The 16703-nt window shown below is 36.3% G+C and overlaps 1 protein-coding gene across 1 annotated transcript in view; it reads right to left on the bottom strand.

The window, feature by feature from the left end:
• CFAP99 (cilia and flagella associated protein 99) overlaps positions 1-16703 on the bottom strand; it is a 51585-nt gene that overhangs the window by 33787 nt on the left and 1095 nt on the right. Inside the window, exons 2-4 of the mRNA XM_048305100.1 lie at positions 14867-14994; positions 3743-3887; positions 1645-1739 (exon numbers count right to left, since the gene is read on the bottom strand). Of these exons, the coding sequence (XP_048161057.1) occupies positions 1645-1739; positions 3743-3887; positions 14867-14986 (360 nt within the window). The 5' untranslated portion in view covers positions 14987-14994. The remainder of the gene's footprint in view (positions 1-1644; positions 1740-3742; positions 3888-14866; positions 14995-16703) is intronic.

Genomic DNA, 16703 nt, shown 5'->3' with positions numbered 1-16703 from the left:
AGATCTGCCTCCTGCTGTTTTATCTCTGTTGCTGGGGGGACAAAATGCTGCTTCTAAATCCTCTGCTGCAGGTGCAATGATTTAATCTAGCATCACTTTGGAGACAAAGAAACTGTTCTAATGCAAGAGAAGAAAAACTAGGTGCCATGGTGCTGAGGATCTGGTAAGATACTTAAGCAAACCAAGTTACACCTGCTACAATGATAGCAGGTGCACACCATTGGAATATGCAGCACTTCCCTATCAGAAAAGAGTTATTCCAGATAAGGAAGGAGACATTATCTAAACCAGAACATCAGGGCACTGATGCTTAAGCCATATAATGCTAGATGAATAGAATCAACAAGAGATAACTGGCATGAAGTGGGAAAATTGTGTTGCTAGCTGAATGAGCTCAAGATGCATCCAATCCAGTAGCTCGTGTCTAAGATATTTACCAAAGAAGGGGCTGGGAGAGCATTTTAGACAGAGTGATTTGTCTGTCTACCAGATTATGGTAATTCTTCCAGCCACTCCTCTGTTTTTTCCAACTGTTAATGAAATATATAATTTTTGTCTCTGAATGGAATTAATAATAAGCATTCCATAGTAAGTCCATCTAAAACCAGACAACCTAACCTACTCTCTCCCTATATACTGCAAAGCAACTCTACTCATTAAAGAGGCACTGCCATCCACATGAACATTCAAAGTAATCACTACAAGGATAAACCTTAGTCTTTTGAGTATTAATTATTAAAATTTGCCTCTCTTTAATTCCATCTTTGTTATTCAGTGTGTTTGGACTATTCTGTGAAACATCTGGATGATCAAAGGTTACAGATGCTGTGTCATCAGTGATTTAATTTTTAGCCCATTTTCCTGAGAAAACAGAGCTTATGAGAAGGTATTGCTGCTCAGTTTATCCCTCTGCTCCTCTTTATAACATAGCTTTTAAGATAATTAGCACTTTCATTTTGAAAGAGAAGCAGAGGATATTTATATTTCTACAGTTATAATGAAAAATAGCAAACAAATAGTGGAGCAAACCCCAAATTCATTACTCCAGAAAAGGACAGGAAGGCAGAATTTTGTTGTCCCACTTTTTATTTGGCAGCAGTGGTTTGGTCAGTTGCATGCTGTACTGGGGCAATTGATACATACATAGCTCCAAGCCAGCCAGTGCTTTTAGGGAAGGAGAAAAAGTGATGGAAGCACAATAGGCTTGATAATGAAAGTGGCAGTGGGTTATTCAGGGGGAAGAAGAACACTAAACAGCAGGAACTGCAAGTTTGAATAGATTCACTGCATATAGAAAAAAATCTGTCTAAAGTCAAAGAAAGACTGTGAGTAGAGGCAAGAGTGATTGTGCCATTTAGAGGGACAACTGTAAATGACAAACTATAAATTGTGTGATTATTCTAACTTTTCAAATTATATAAAATACATTTTAAATTGATCTTTGACTGAATATGAAAATCATGCTGTAAGTAAAGAAATTGAAGGGTTTTGTGGTAACAAAATACTAATTTAATTTCTGAATTTAAACAGAAAATAACACTCATTTCTTCATGTAAATTATTCTCAAAGTTGAGAAAACTCATCTGATTAATCACACACAATGAACAGATAATTATTTAAAAAAAAATTTTGTACTTTGGTTACCTTTTGCATTTTTGCAGTGTCCAAAGATTTCACAATTCTGCTGAAGTGCTGAAGACCAATCTCTTCTAGTTGAAAAGTAGCTAGATAACAGATAACTATCAAAAGATACATACATTTAAAATGCAGCAGGCAGTTCTATAAACCTATACCCTATACTCAACATACTCTAGGATTTAGACTGTTACCTTAATTTTAAACAATTTTGATAGTGAATTTTTCAACATACTCTGCTATTAATGTTTTTGGAGAGGACAGCTCTTACTCTTCTGTTACAAATTCATTGTTTATCATACATAACAACATTAGAGATAACAAAAAATTTAAACATAAAATTTAATATTTCTAGTATTTATTTTGCTTTTTTTCCAAGTGACCATTTTGCCTAAAATGTTGTGACCTTTGTTTTTATTCTGAATTGGAATAAAATCAAGTTTTACATGCACCCTCTATGGCTAGTACACAGTTCAATGATCTTAGAGGATTTATGATTCTGTTCTATGATACAGGAAGAAGCACAGTCAGTACTGTGAAATTTTAGTAGACCTGTAGAGTTCATGGGCTCCTGTATCAGCTTTCATTTGTCCACACTCACTTTGATCAATCAAGCTTCACTTACAGTGCAGTGTTTTAGCTGTCACCAAACTGTAATGGTAAAATCAGTAAATTCTGACCAATGTGCTGCAGCCAACTCAGTGTATCTTTAGGCTTCAATCTGATGTGCTTTAGTACAGCAACGTATTTAAGCAGTCTTAGCAGAATATACATTTATCTCCTACAAGCTTTATTAAATTCAAATCTGCTCACACATAGCAACAGCCTTTATAAGCAGCTTTGATCATTTAAGTGTCATTGCAGCTTGGCAAAGGGAATCACAAGCAGCTTAAAACAATGTAAGCCAATGACCTTAGACTTTCAACTTGTTGATAAAGGAAAATTTTCTGTGCCTACCCTCTGCCTGTGATTAATGGAGGCTTTTGAGTGGACCAGTCCTGACAATCCAATTATAGCAACACTCAGCTTAAAGGTATAATTTATGTGCCCCAGACAATGAAAAACATGGCACTGGAGAAATGAAGACAATGAAGCATTACCATTCAAAATAAACTCAATACACTAATAATTTCATCCTTGACAGTTTAGGTTCCCTTTTGTTTGTTGTTTGATTTAGATTTCTGTATTTTTTCAGATTGTGACAGAAGCAACCAGAATTGCCATAAAATGTAGTAGCTTTTAAAACACAAAATGTAGACATATTTATATTCGATAAGTTTCTTTGTATTTTTAACTGCTTTGAATTAAATTAACTTTTAAATATACCCACAAAGATTCAGAACTTATCTGACTTACAGAACCAGTGACAGGGTATTTGTGATTCCAACCTACTTAAGGACTTAATAAATTAACCTCAGCATGTGTATATTAAATAAATAGTGTAAAATATTTTTTAACTTAATTTTTCACATACTTCTCAATACTTGAAATAACTTTGGGAGTAGTAACTACCCTAATTAACTAGCTCATACTATCATATATAGTTACATCATAACTGATTCTAACAAAGTAACTAATAAAATGAAAATAGCTGACTTCACTCCCGGAGACAGAGAGAAGTCTACTTATGTCACTGTGATGGTCAGTAATGAAGAAACGCAGGTATGGATAGAGACAATTGTGTCTGCATACTGTGAGACGTGCTGAGGAACACAGCACACAGAGCTTTGCTACACAGTTTTGTATCTGAATGGCAGAGGTATTGGGTTGCATAGAGAACAAAAGGAAATCACTGAAGAACCTTTTTTAAACGGATAGTTAAGCTTCCAAGATGTTTCTTCCAGACATGGATGCTATTTTCCACCTGCGTTTTACCTGACTTTCTTAGGTAAAATTCCAGTTAACACCTGTAAGAGTTCAGACTAAATAACAATTTCAGGTTTTAGACTTCACATCATAAGGACATTGGAAAAAGTCCTGTACTTCACACTGCACTAGGCACAATGACAGTGCTTCCAATGTAATATAATACCAAGACCTACACTAGTAAAATGATATTTTTTTAAGTTTTGTGGTAAACACATTTGGTATTGTAAAGACAACTTACCTAAATAGAGATTACGCTCAGAAATTGGGCAGTATCTCCCATCCTGAGCATAAAAAGCATTGACTACTACATCCAATATGGATTTATATTCTGTGCATCCTTCTAGTGTATCCAATACAAATTTTTCTTCTGTCACATTAAGAGTCTATAGAGATACAAAATTAATAATGATTAATGTATTCTGGAAAGAAAATGTTAGTTGTGTACAAAAAGTACAATCATTTTGAAGTAACTGGAAAACATAAACAATGAACAGCAGTGCCTTTGGTAGGGCTGCTGCCCTTCTAATGCTATCAAATAAGGGCAGTCCTAGCAAACTAATGGCCCTTGTTAAGTAAAATGTAACTTTCTCCAATGTTAAGTGTTCATTTTATCTGCTGACATATGCATTGGATTAAAAGACCTTGATGTGTGAATGTCAGCAGTTGATGCAAAGAAAATCTGAAGTCTCTGAGCTATGAGCAATGATTCACTTAGTCAACAGTATGAGAGAGTTTCAGTAAGAGTTTGGTGTTCTCTCAGGAAACCTCTTTTTTGTCAGTGAAGTCTATGCTACTTAGGGAGACTAAACTGAGGGGAGAAGCCAGACTGAGACTATGGAAAAGACTCTTATCGGCTACTGAAACCTAACTTTGGAGAATAAGACTAATTTAAGCTAAACCTGTGAGCGCCAGGATTCTTTTTAATGCACACTGGTTCTTATCCTGTTATGCTCCTGGTCACTTGTAATGTTCATGCAGTATCCCAAGAGAACAGGAGAGTCAGATGCTCACTGTGTGCCTTTTGGGTCCTATCCCATAATCCCTTTAAAAAGTCTGAATGTTCCTCAACTTTACAGACAGTTTCAAGCATAATAAATAACCTATGGAATATCTGCTACTATATGAGATAAACTCCTAGTATGAACCACCTTTAAACATTGCAATAAAATCTGAGGCCCAGAACAGTTTGTTATTACATGAATGAGATATGGCCAGCTGAGCTATGAGAAAATGACAAACAATAATGATCCTTCAATTTAAGGAGGTTAGACAAGAAGTCAAGAAAAAAGGATAAGTGCATCTTCTGAAAACATGTAGTCCACATTTGATGTATGATCTCTCCCAGAGCTCTGAGGTGTGGGAACAACTGAACTGCAATAATATATCAGATGAGACGTTCACCTTGCCCAGTAGGCTGTCTTCTACCCTCTCGATTGCTTTATTTCCCTAATGTGATTAATTTCTAGTTTATGGGTATTATTAGAGGCTGCTGAATGGAACTCTGTGAGTTTTCTGATGTGTGACAGTATACAGGGCTTTGAGATTGAGCAAATACAAGGCAAAACTTTAAAATTGCCATTCTAGTATTTAAATGTAAAAAATTATGCAGAAGAATTTGAAGTGTATTTTCTCAGGTTGTCATTCAGAGCAAGCATAAATTTTTTTCACTACTCCTGCTCAAAACCCAGGTTTCATTCCTTCTAATTTGTGCATTATCACCAGGAGAAATGAGGAAAAAGAATGAAAAAAATCTTAAAATATGCAAAAAAAAAAAAAAAAAAAAAAAAAAGAAAAAGGGAAATATGGACTCCATCTTGCTAAGCACTGAGGGTTTTTATGAGGCACAAAGTTAATTCCAAATATACCTTTTATAGATGAAGATTTGTGGAAGTTCTTTCATAAAACTAACAAAGAAAATCCATAAATGTAAGCCCCCACTGAATGATTAAATATATCTATATCTCATATTTGATATGAGATCTCTAAGAATTCACCACAAAAGGCAAAAGCAAACCTAAATAACTGAATGGCAAGGTGAGAGAGGATGTCGTTCCAATGAAAGCAGGATTGTGATGTTTTCAATCTAAAACAATTGCTCTCCTTGAGCAAATGGCATTGTTCATGGAGAAACTGCAGAACGTAGTAACTCTGGTAATAAACAGAAAGTCCATCGTAAAACTGGCCAAGCCTCTTGGAAATAAGCCTAACAAAAACTCTCTCAACTATCTCTGCTAGAAAGCTAAAATTTCAGTTGTTTTCAAGATCTTTATTCGATTAGAATCTTTGCATTCATATTCTGTGTACTTTGATACAAAGTGCTATGGCAAACCTGTGCTTTTCAAATGTACTTTGGAGAGGTGACCAAAAGTAGATAAACAGGTGAAAACAGAACACCATTTTTATGCCGTAGTCTCTATTATATAGCAGATGATTTGTGCCCAAATCATCTGCTATACAATAGAGACTACGGCATAAAAATGTAATTGCCTGCCTACATTTACTCTACTTTTACTGCTCTGAGTTAACAAGTCAGTGAAAAGTGTTAGGATGAACACAGAAGTTCTTGATCTTGCTTACACCTTGAGCAAGAATGTACATAACCACTACCTGGCCTTGAGACAAGCAACAGGGTGACAAGAAGTGCAGCCTGGGAACAGCTGTGCCTCACAACATCAGTACTGATTGGCAGTTCTGGGGACCACAGGCCAAAAGTCTTGTCATGAAACATAATCAGCCACAGAAGGTACTAATGTTCTGTTTCTACATGTACAAAACAAGAATAGTTGAGCAGCCTGCAGCTGTGTCACCACCTAAGGAAGTGATATCACTACTCAATCAACTAAACAAGACTGGGCAGGAGGAGCACTTGGATGGGAAATCCCAAAGGTGAGCCAGTTGTTGTTTAAGCCCTGCATATAATCTAGTGAATCAAGCCCGAGCCAGTGCTTTTAAACAGTTAGGATACTCTCTGCATAGAAAGTGCACTGTGTCCTCTACAAATTTCCTCAAGGATATTTACAGTTTATCAGTATATCTGAAATAATAAAGGTTTTGGAAAAGTAACGTGTTGGATAGGTGTAATTTCTAGCACTAATTCCTAAATGCATTCTTTCTGTGGGGCTTTGTGCTGCGCTTCATGTCAGTGAGATGTATTTCAGAGTGGGTCAAGTGATCCTGAAATGTTACGGTATGACAGATTGTATGTTTATATCACCTTTTGTATGAGGTTTTCAAAACACTTTACTAGCATTTATTGTATTTAATGAGATTCCTTTTGGCTAATATAATTTTGTACATGCAGGAATTATGGCATGGAGCAAGTAAGAGATTTGCCCCAGGCAACACACTAATGCATTGGTACCAACAAGAATTAATAAATGCTCACTAATATGTGAGCATTTATTCTATCCATCAGAGCAACTTTTTACCTTTTCAAGTATACTTTAATCACATATTTCTCTGGAACAACTAGCAGTTAGCTAAGTTTGCAAGTATGTGTGAGCCCTTCAACATAAGGAAGGCCAGATTATTTTGGGTGAATGTAACACAGGTAGTGATCATCTTCTGTTACATTGAATATTAAAAATATCAGAAGACAAAACAGACCTTGAACAGATACAAATATCTAACAGTGTTCTCTCTATGGCATTGAATTTCAGCTTTTTCTGATTATTAAGTCTTTAAGTTGTAAAAAAAATGATTCTGCCTGAATTAATCCTGAATGATCCCAGGGAAAAAAATGTGCAGATTGGTGTTACCTCCCCCTTTTGGGAAAACCCTAATACCTGTAGCCTGCTTCCATGGACAATTTTTCCTGCTCTCTGACTCACAGCTGTAGCTGGAAATCAGTCAAGTTTTCTCAAGAAGAGACTGTGTAAGAAGGGCTTTGAACACAAACAACTTCCAACATGGGTTAGTACAAGAAATAGCATGAATTAAATGGAGAAATATCTGCAAAAGACAAGCTTTGCCACCGTGAGGGTATCGTAATAAGGTTGGTTACAGTGGGACCTGTTTGAAGGGGGCAGAGAGATCAAAAAAGGAGAGAAGGAAAAGCTCTTCTCTCTGGAGAGAAAAAAGGAAAGCTGTATCAGCCATGCTCTGTTTGAGACTTCTCAGGCTAAGGGTATAGTTTAGGTGAAACAAACATTTTAGAAAGAAGATAATATTTGATGAAAAGATAAAATAGCTTTCACCTCCTGAGAGAACTGTGCAATAGTGTGTAGTGAACTTGTCTTCTAGGCAGAATGTGCACATTTTGAAGATACAGTCTGATTAGTTTAGAGTGCTACAGATATCAGTGCTAGTCCTCTCCAAGGGTCTAATCAAAATGCTGTGAAAATGAAAGAAAATATTCCTACTGACGTCACCAGGGTTTGAATCAGTCACCAGAACCCAGTCTTCTTTCTTTCTGAAGTCAGTGGGAAAAAACCCCTGGGATCTTTGGATATAAGTAGGAAAATATCCAGCTTCTACTATTCACAGTCTATGTCGCAGTCACAAGCTAGTGTTTTTCATCTTCAGCAGACAGTGCTGACCAATGCTGTACTAAGAGGTACAGTTAACATTATTTTCCCTTGTACTTAATATTAAATCCCAGAACACTACAGAAAACTCAGATTCCATCATTTCCTTAGAAAATCCTAATCTGCATTTATGTCAGTAACTAATAATACAAATTATACTTCTATAATTTAATAGGATTTTTGTTCACCAAAGCTATCATCATTCTTGCATTACATTGTCTTCACATTTAAAACTAAATCTATGACTTTTGACATTTGGGGATTTTACTCACAATTGAGTAAAATTAGTTGAGTGGGCATGTGTGAGACACAGCTGAACCAGCACAAATGAGAACTATGAAGAGTTGTGCCAAATCACACCATGTTCTTGTGAAATGGGAAGCTCATAAACAGGCTTATCTTGCTGTCAACATGAGAAGGATAAAGGAGAACAGTGAATTGGGGTGGCAGTTCTGGTTTTACAGAAATAAGCTTTTCTGTAGCTGGGATGTATGTAGGAAGGTCAATATGATGGGTCTGATCCTGCAACTCTAATTGAAGCAGATGATTCCACTGAAAATAAAGTGAGTTATTTGCATAGAGAAAGGCACAAACATTGCATGATAACTCCTGTGTTAAAATCTGTCTCTTGTTATCATAGCAAAAGCTTGATTCTAACAGTCAAAAGGAAGAACAATACTCAGGATGCTTCAGTTAGGTAAAAAATGTAATCTTTTTTCAAAATGAACAGATGCAGTCCATTTCTAGAAATGGTCTGATGAAATGATATCCTTATGTACAACATGCACTGGATGAAAGATCACTTTGGATATAGATAATTTTTGACAGATTTAAGTGAAGAATGCTTAATAAAAAGAAGGGGGTTTAGTACACAAGAATGAAGATATTATCTGGATGGCATCAGTCTGATAAAAGGAGTATTAAAAAGCATTTAGGAAGATAAACAAGGAGAAGTAATCTGGCCATTCAAATGAAGAACAACAGGAACAGATGTAAATTTGAATGTGGATATATAATAATTTAAAGATCTGAGACAGACTTAGGAATTATTTTAAGTTAATGTGTTATTCAGGATAATTAAAATTGAATTCTATTTTAATAGCAACAAGTCACAATATTGAAGCAAAAAAATTTAACTGGACTTACTTGATTTTAGGTGGTTTGAGGGAATAATGATTCTTCGTGATTGAAGGTGAGGGCTTGTTTGTTGCAATTAGGAATCATCCATCATATGCTAATGAATCTATAGTTTTATTTATAGTTATTTATAGTTGTTATAGTGAAAAACAAGTCCAATATTATTTTATAAACATTGTAAATTACAATAAAATAAACATGAAGACTGTAAAAACTAAATTACAACTCAAAGTGTAGTTTTCTTCCTGGAAGAAAATAAAGTCTGATCATTCACTGAGAACAATAAACAGAAATTCCTTTTATGATGTAAAGTTTACATGTAGCAGAAACAAAATGTATGGAGTTTAAGACCTCTAGACTGATATTGATCATAACATTCTAATTAGAGGAAACTGTGTTATTCATCTCCCATTATTCAATAATTAAAAATCCTTCTCTATTTCATCTTTCTCTAAAAACAAGAGGCTAATAATGAGTGAGTTTTCCTAACTCCACTTTTATACAGAAGTATAAACTAGGAGTTGGAAGATAGGAACTGAGATTGGAACATGTCTTTCTTGCTTCCTGAGTGCCCTTGTAGAGATTGTGCTCTCTCTTGACACCTTGGTTTTAAACACTGACAACTACCTGGCACTCAGCAGTTTGTTTATACATTTCCACCACACCAAAAAAACATTCTATCTTTATACACACAGTGGTTCAGACAGACCTGAACTACTGTCACAGTAATAGTTTACCTTTCTTTAACATCACTTTCTTTTCCTTTAGCACTAATTTTCTGATCACCTATTTGTATATTGAAACACTGAGTGGTTGCAAACTGCAACAAGTGAAAAATGTATCCCAGTGGTTATTTGATGTGTATCTGCTTTATCTACCTCAATTACAAAAATGCAGGGAAAGATGGGTGCTTTTTCAAAGCAGCACACAGGGATTAGAAGTGCAGCCATACCTGCTGTAAATGGGCTGTGTAAAGCTAAATCCCACATACAGCTAGGAGAAACCATACCTCTGGAGAGCAGTATCTAATGCCATCATTTCCTACAAATAAAGATGGCAGACTACTTATCTCATGTACACCAAGGTACGTACAGGGTAATGCGTCTGACTTTGGGCAGTTCCTCTGGAATATACTCGGAAGCAGACTGTGCAGCCAAATGTTTTTCAAGGGGATTTCTGTCTAAAAGCTTGAAACAAGATTTCCTACACTGAGAGAATATGCTCAGGTCGAACACTGATATTTGAATAAAATTATAAAGATGCATTAAGAAGTTAAAATAATAATCAAGAGATTGATTCTGCTTCTGCTGAAGTTACTGGATAACCTCCCATGTTATCTGAGAGGAACAAATTGAGAGCAGCTCACATGGTGTCATACATGTAACTGATTTTTGACAGGAAGTTGTCAAATTTTCAGGTTTTTACCTAACAATTTGGAAATATTAAGTAGTTTCTAACCAAATGCAGGAAAAGAGCTTGGGACGTATTTTCAAAGCGGCATACAGAGGTCAGCAGTCACAGCAGAGGTCAACAAATTTTGGCTTCTGGTTTTCTTAAGAAAATCCATGCACATTTTGCCAAATGAAAAATAGCCATTTGCATGTATTTTGTGTGAATTTAAACTGTAGCAGTAAGCTGCATTCTGTTTGCACTTGCCATGCCCGGCCCAGGGCAAGCAGAGCTTTCACTACAATATGGGGTGAGCCTGGGACAAGCCATGCTGGGTCAGTCTGGGAGCTCGAACTGATACAAGAGAGCCTGTCTCACCTTTTCTTCTCTGTGGCATCTGCCTCTTGTAGGCTTCAGTTTGAAGAGAGAGAGAGAGATTTCTCATTTGATTTAGGTACAATAGAGATTGGAACTGAATGTGCAAGAACTTTGAGGTGAGCAGAACGAGACCAAAGAGGTGAGTGGGACTTGCTGCACAGTGACAATAGTAATGGAATCAACCACTTGAAGAGATGGAACTGGGATGGGTTAAATAAAGAGACCTGGGCAAGTAAATTTGAGGGCAAGAAAAAGGACAGAGATAGAAAGATGAGCATAGAACAGAACTCAGTTTATCTTTCTTTGCCATCCATCCAATATTTGGCTACCAGAGTATTCCAAACCTCTACTGTACAGCCATTGTGTACTCTCAACATAAAAAAAATTCTACACAGCCTTTATGAAATACCAAAATACACTATTTCACATAATCATGTATTTTGACTTCTGTTTTAATTATTTACGTAACCTTATGCGCATCTAGAAATTAAAAATAAAATCTTGCTGAAGATTGACTATGCTCTGAACTATGTCATTTTTGCAGTAGCACAGTGAAACAAAATAAAACCTGTCAGATTTTGACCAGAATATTCAACAATGACTGATTGTATACTTAGTAAAAGATCTAATATGGAAATCTATGAATTCCTTCTTACCATCATTTGCAAAGCAAGTATATTTTCAACATGATGGCTTCAACCCGATTTATTTCATGCTTCTTTCTTTTTTTTATACATTCATATTGCAAAGCCCTTCATTTTAAAATGAAATTGTTTGCCCACTTCCACTTCTTTTCCTATGCCTCGGTTCACCAGCTACTTTTACTGCTTTAATTTGCAAGGATTCCCACAAGAATGGTCTTATGCCACTCATAAACGGCTGACAGGGATATTTGGATCAAGAGAGATTGCACCTTCCAGACTCCCTCCCACAGGACTGCATCCAACTTCCTTTCATAACATATTCCCATTTATCATGTACACAAATAAGAACCCTTTATAAACTTCAGTCTAGGATGCTGGCCTCTCTCTGTGACACTTCCTTGTCGTTGTTGTCAGTTTAATTTCAATAATGCAAAGACAAAACTTCAGCACTCTCATGCTACTTCTTTCCTCAATTATTGGTTCTATTGCCACCCTGCCTGTCTGTCAAGCCCATAACTCCAGAGGTCATTTTTCATGCAGATTACTCTCCAGGATAACATCACCAGTTTATGTGCACATTTTCGCTCCTTTTGAACAAAATGTTTCAAATAGTATTTTGCTATCACTTCATAGCTAAAAAATCTAAGGTAGTGTCTCAGAATTTTATACTTTATTGAAGTAAGTGTCTCTTTTATGGGTTTAACTAATCCCATTTTAGTAAGTCAACCATCTGGAATGCTACTGTTGAGTTCATCCTGCTAGTCCATTGATTTGACCCACTTACTCCACCTACTATCTCACAGTTGATTCTAGCACATAAAACTGAAGCTGCCTGTCAAGATGCTTCACAACTCGGTTCCACTCTGCCTTTAATTTCTTACTCTTTACTGATGCCTTCCCCATTCCTGATCAGCCAAGGAAGCCCATCGTCTCATTTCCTTTATTAGATTTCCAAAGAAGTAATTTTGTTTAATTTCAATCAGTTCCTACATATATTGCTCTTAAAATCTACTTTATTCTGACAGAGGTTTTGCTCTGCAAAGTGTCTTTGGCTCCTTGCGGTTCAGGTGACCATGTGTGGCTGTCAGAGGTACTTATTTTGAGGATGTGGCACTTGACAAGACTGGCATCACAGTGGCTCCTGCAGCCCTACTGGGGTGCTGAACTCTCTTGAACATGTTCTGGAATGACTTGTATGTACTGTGTTTTTATTTTGAGGGAAATAATATAGCCCAAAATTGTTGGTTTCACCAGGAACATCCCCAGTCAGGTGAACAATAGGCTAAGGAGGATATTTTATGGACGTCATCAACAAGTTATGAAAGAACTAAACAAGACACCTCAGATATCACATTAGAAGACATAAAGACTCTAAACTATCCAAATACAATAAAGATATACATTAGGAATTGAACATACAGTGTTAACAATGACTGGAATCTGACTGAACTTTAAGGGGATGGAAAACTATTAACCAATTAAAAGAGTTTCATAGAACAGAAGATTGTAATATGTGATATACTGCATACCTAAGTCAGACCATAAATAAATATAGAGCTGTGTCTTGTAATGACTTAGATTTGGTCTCTTAGAATCTGACTCTCCTGATTTTTCCCTGGTCAGTAGACAACATGAGGTTTGCTATTTGTCGTGTTGCTGTCATGAGACAAACAGGCATGAATCTAGTCTGTGATTTAGAGCCAGGGTGTTAATCAGGATACAAACTGAAGAAGTTTCTGCATGGGTTAGTTAATATTGGCTAATTGGTAAGTGACCAAGCCTGGAAATCATGTGTATAAAAATGCTGCAATATTTTTAGGATCATATGCCTCTTATGAAACAGAAAAGAAAGAAGTTCATTTTTCATGATGAATTTTAATCACCCATTGGGTACTGAAACAAAACTGAATTTTACATAAACATAGATCATACTTTTTACTTTCTTTGATAAATCCTATGTAGTAAGTGACCTGAAATTAGCCCAGAGAAAGATTTTGGCCTTTGGCCTCAGCTATCCTTCCTGTCCTTCCCCTTCTGAAAGGGTTTATTATGAAACTTCAGTTTCATATTTCTCTAATGGAGTTACTGCTTCTTTTTTCTTTGTATCACCTTTCCTGGGCTGAGAAGAACAATGATCTGAAGACTCATTTTAATAGGTATTTATTTTGGCAGCAGTGGTAGCTGAATTTACCTGCTCTCTGCCCAGTGAAAAATGATTATTTTGAAACTAGATCAGTCCCTCTATGTAATTCAGGATATGAATACACAAAGGAGTTATGCCAGTACTACAAGGCAGGAGGGCAGGGACGGAAAATAGGGGTCTGAGTGGCAACTGTTTCAGAAGGCAAGCACCCAGGGAATGGGTGTGGAGCCACTGCTCAGGCCCTGGCTTTCATATCACACCTCCACAGTGTGAAAAAGAACGATTTTATATTCTTGTAGTCATTTGTATTTATGCAAAATCAATACAAAAGACTATCTAACTGGAATAGCAGTGGTTTATACCTTATTGTCAGAGCTGGAAATGAGCACTGGAGCTACATGGCAGTGTGGAATCAGGCCTCCAACAATGCCATTTGATAACACATGGCATACAATAGCAATCTAAACAATATTACTGTCTTCCCTTAGTGATTTGCTAAAGCTGATTCAATGCACTAGCTGCCTCAGCACAAGTCAGGGTGACACTGAGGACAAAGAGATGGGAAGAGATGACAGACTACGGTCAGGAAAGGATGGGAACTGTTTCAGCCAGAACAGATACAAAATGGCAAATCACGGTCTGGTTACTTGCATTATTAAATTAGAATCCCGTAGCTGATTTATTGTCACTGTCCTATGCCCCTGTTCTGGTGGTCACTTATGTCCTCAATGCAAGAATACCTGACCCTGTGACTCAGCTTCTGAACTGCATTTGTACATACAAATGGGTGGTGCTGCCACCATTGGAAGGAAGAAAGGAATAAGAAACTACAAAACAGCTTAGTCAGAAGTGGGACAGAAGTTTTCCCTATCACTACCTGATCCATTTTAGGAGGTTGTTGCTTTCCTTTTTTTTTTTTTTTTTTAATTGTTGCTATCCAAGCAGTTTCTCAACCCCTCTGATCTTTACTGCCTTGTTTTCTGGTGATAACCTTAAGAAATTTGGACTTTACTCATGAACGAAAAATGATACTGTAAGAGTAATCAATGAAAGGTAAAACAACATGTTAGAAAATAGATACCATTACATTTAAAATCACATAATAACAAAGTAAACTGTGTAAGATGAACTGAAACTTAATATACCTGCAACATCATAGCTGATTCATTCAAGAAATCCTCCATGCTCTGATTTTCATGGTTAAACTTGTTAAGCTGTTGCACTATTAGTGCAATAAGTTCTCTATGGCTGACCATCTTCACCATGGAGAATCCTATAAATACAGAAAATCATTACTTTTTCATGCTTCCTTCAGTTGTGGCATAATGCATGGTGATAAGCTCATATAGAAGTTACACTGCAGTAATGTAGAAGAGAACATTTAGGTCAGGCTTTCAAGATCACAGTCAGAACAGCTGACAGGAGAAATGAAAACACAGTACAAACATAAAAAAAATAGAAGACATAATTACATATTGTAAATATCTCAAAATACCTTAAGGATAAATGGTTACTGCACCAGGTTATTTGACAAAATATAATTAAAGATAATACAGAGAAAAACATGGATTTTTGCCTGTGTGCATACAGGTCCTATTTAACACACTGCCCTTCCCAGTGAAATGCAACGGAAAGCAAAATTTTAGTCTTAAATCTCATCACATGTTGCTGTCAACAGCCTGTTTTTCAAAAGCAACAAAAGAATAGGAACAGAGAGGAATTATAAGGAAGCAGTGACTGTTGGTCAGCAGGCTGGGCCGTGATCACAGCACTTCAGTGGGCTGGGCCACTGCCAAGGTTTCTGGAGGCACAGCAGTTGAATACTTGTTATGTTTGATGCTTTGCTTATGAAATGACTGGATTTTGTCCATCTCAAATGATGTCTTACCCATATGTCTGAGAATGTGTAGGACTGGTTACCTCGATTTTAATGTTCAGATGACAAGAACTATAATACATTTGTTCCTACACATGCACATGTTGTTGTGTATGAAAGACCAATGACAGCAATTATCAGGCCTAAAAGTCATTAATCTGGTTTACCAGTGGGAAAAAAATGAGCACAAAAGTAACTTTCCATGGTGAAAATAAAAATGTATTTTTGAAAACAGTTCTTGTATTTTAAATATCATCGTATTTTGATGTCAGAAAAGAATCTTTGATCAAGATGATTCATTCCCACTGTGGTAAACATAATTCATTTCTTGCTTTAAAATATTATCATAACATTTCCAGACACAATGGTATTGTACCCTGCCTTTCAGCACTATCTTACTCAATAATAATTGCCTAAATAGCACTTTTCATTACTAATCTCAAGGCACTGAAAAAAAGAGTTTGTCAGTGATTATGTTCAATTTAGCCTTTTAGGTACCTGTTATGATCAAGAAAAAAATGTCCAAATAAAAAAAAAAGGTTCAGCAAAAGAGGGTTGGATCATGACAAGGGATGACAAACACAGAAAGAGGAACTACTGTGCAGGGGAATCACTGTTACTCTGCTCCTTTGAGAATCATTTGTTTCTCAAGTAAGAACTTGCCAAGGTTCTTACAAGGGATTTTGGATGAGCCAGAGAGAAATATCTCTGTACTTCAAGCTGAATCATAATTCAGGCTCCAACACCTCTACCAGTAACAAATGCTTTTTCTTCTGGCATAGCAGTAAGAAATTTGAGCTCTCATGCTCTGATATTCACCCCTCCCCACAAATAACAATAATTAAACCCAAAAACTGGAATGTGAAAACTAAGATGTATAGTAATGCCTTCAGATCTCTGGACACACACAGGTTCTTAACAGAAAGAACCCCACTTCTAATTAAAGAAGCTGCTATTATTATTGCCAATGTTTTAAAACATATACATCAGGAATAAAATGTTTTTGGTATGTTATGCACCTAATTTCCACACAGTTGGTTAGAAAAATACTCTAATTACTATGTACAAAAACGATACAAATTTATACTGTGTATAAAATGGTAGAA

This window comes from Corvus hawaiiensis, chromosome 5 (assembly GCF_020740725.1).
Source record: "Corvus hawaiiensis isolate bCorHaw1 chromosome 5, bCorHaw1.pri.cur, whole genome shotgun sequence".
NCBI classification, from domain to species: Eukaryota; Metazoa; Chordata; class Aves; order Passeriformes; family Corvidae; genus Corvus; species Corvus hawaiiensis.
Note: the sequence above shows the minus strand (reverse complement) of the source record. Positions and strands in the feature narration are given on the sequence as shown.